At 36.5% G+C, this 340-nt stretch overlaps 1 protein-coding gene across 1 annotated transcript in view; it reads left to right on the top strand.

The window, feature by feature from the left end:
* LOC119594508 overlaps nucleotides 1-340 on the top strand; it is a 95684-nt gene that overhangs the window by 87297 nt on the left and 8047 nt on the right. Inside the window, exon 5 of the mRNA XM_037943538.1 lies at nucleotides 278-318. Coding sequence (XP_037799466.1) covers nucleotides 278-318 — 41 coding nt within the window. The remainder of the gene's footprint in view (nucleotides 1-277; nucleotides 319-340) is intronic.

Genomic DNA, 340 nt, shown 5'->3' with positions numbered 1-340 from the left:
TTCTAGTACACTACAAGCGTTGCATGATTGCATGACGTCTCAAATTATCATTATCGTTTTTTCTTCTCGATTTTTTTTTTCCTTTTAGCCTTCCAGTTCCTATTTCCCTGCCATTTATTGTTTTTTAAAGTGCTCAGACGTCGAGTCCAGATTAAAGCCGCTTGTCATTCATACTTTTAACATTGGCCAAGAGAACATATTTGGACTTGCTTTGAATTTTAGATTTAGCGAAGTGGAGAACTATTGATTAATGATTTCTTATTTTTGTGTCTTGCAGGCGGCAACAGAACGAGTTGAAAGGAGGCAATATGCATGCAGGTAAGTTGACTGGTTTTTGTTA

The sequence above is a fragment of the Penaeus monodon genome, chromosome 34 (assembly GCF_015228065.2).
Source record: "Penaeus monodon isolate SGIC_2016 chromosome 34, NSTDA_Pmon_1, whole genome shotgun sequence".
NCBI lineage: Eukaryota > Metazoa > Arthropoda > Malacostraca > Decapoda > Penaeidae > Penaeus > Penaeus monodon.
Note: the sequence above shows the minus strand (reverse complement) of the source record. Positions and strands in the feature narration are given on the sequence as shown.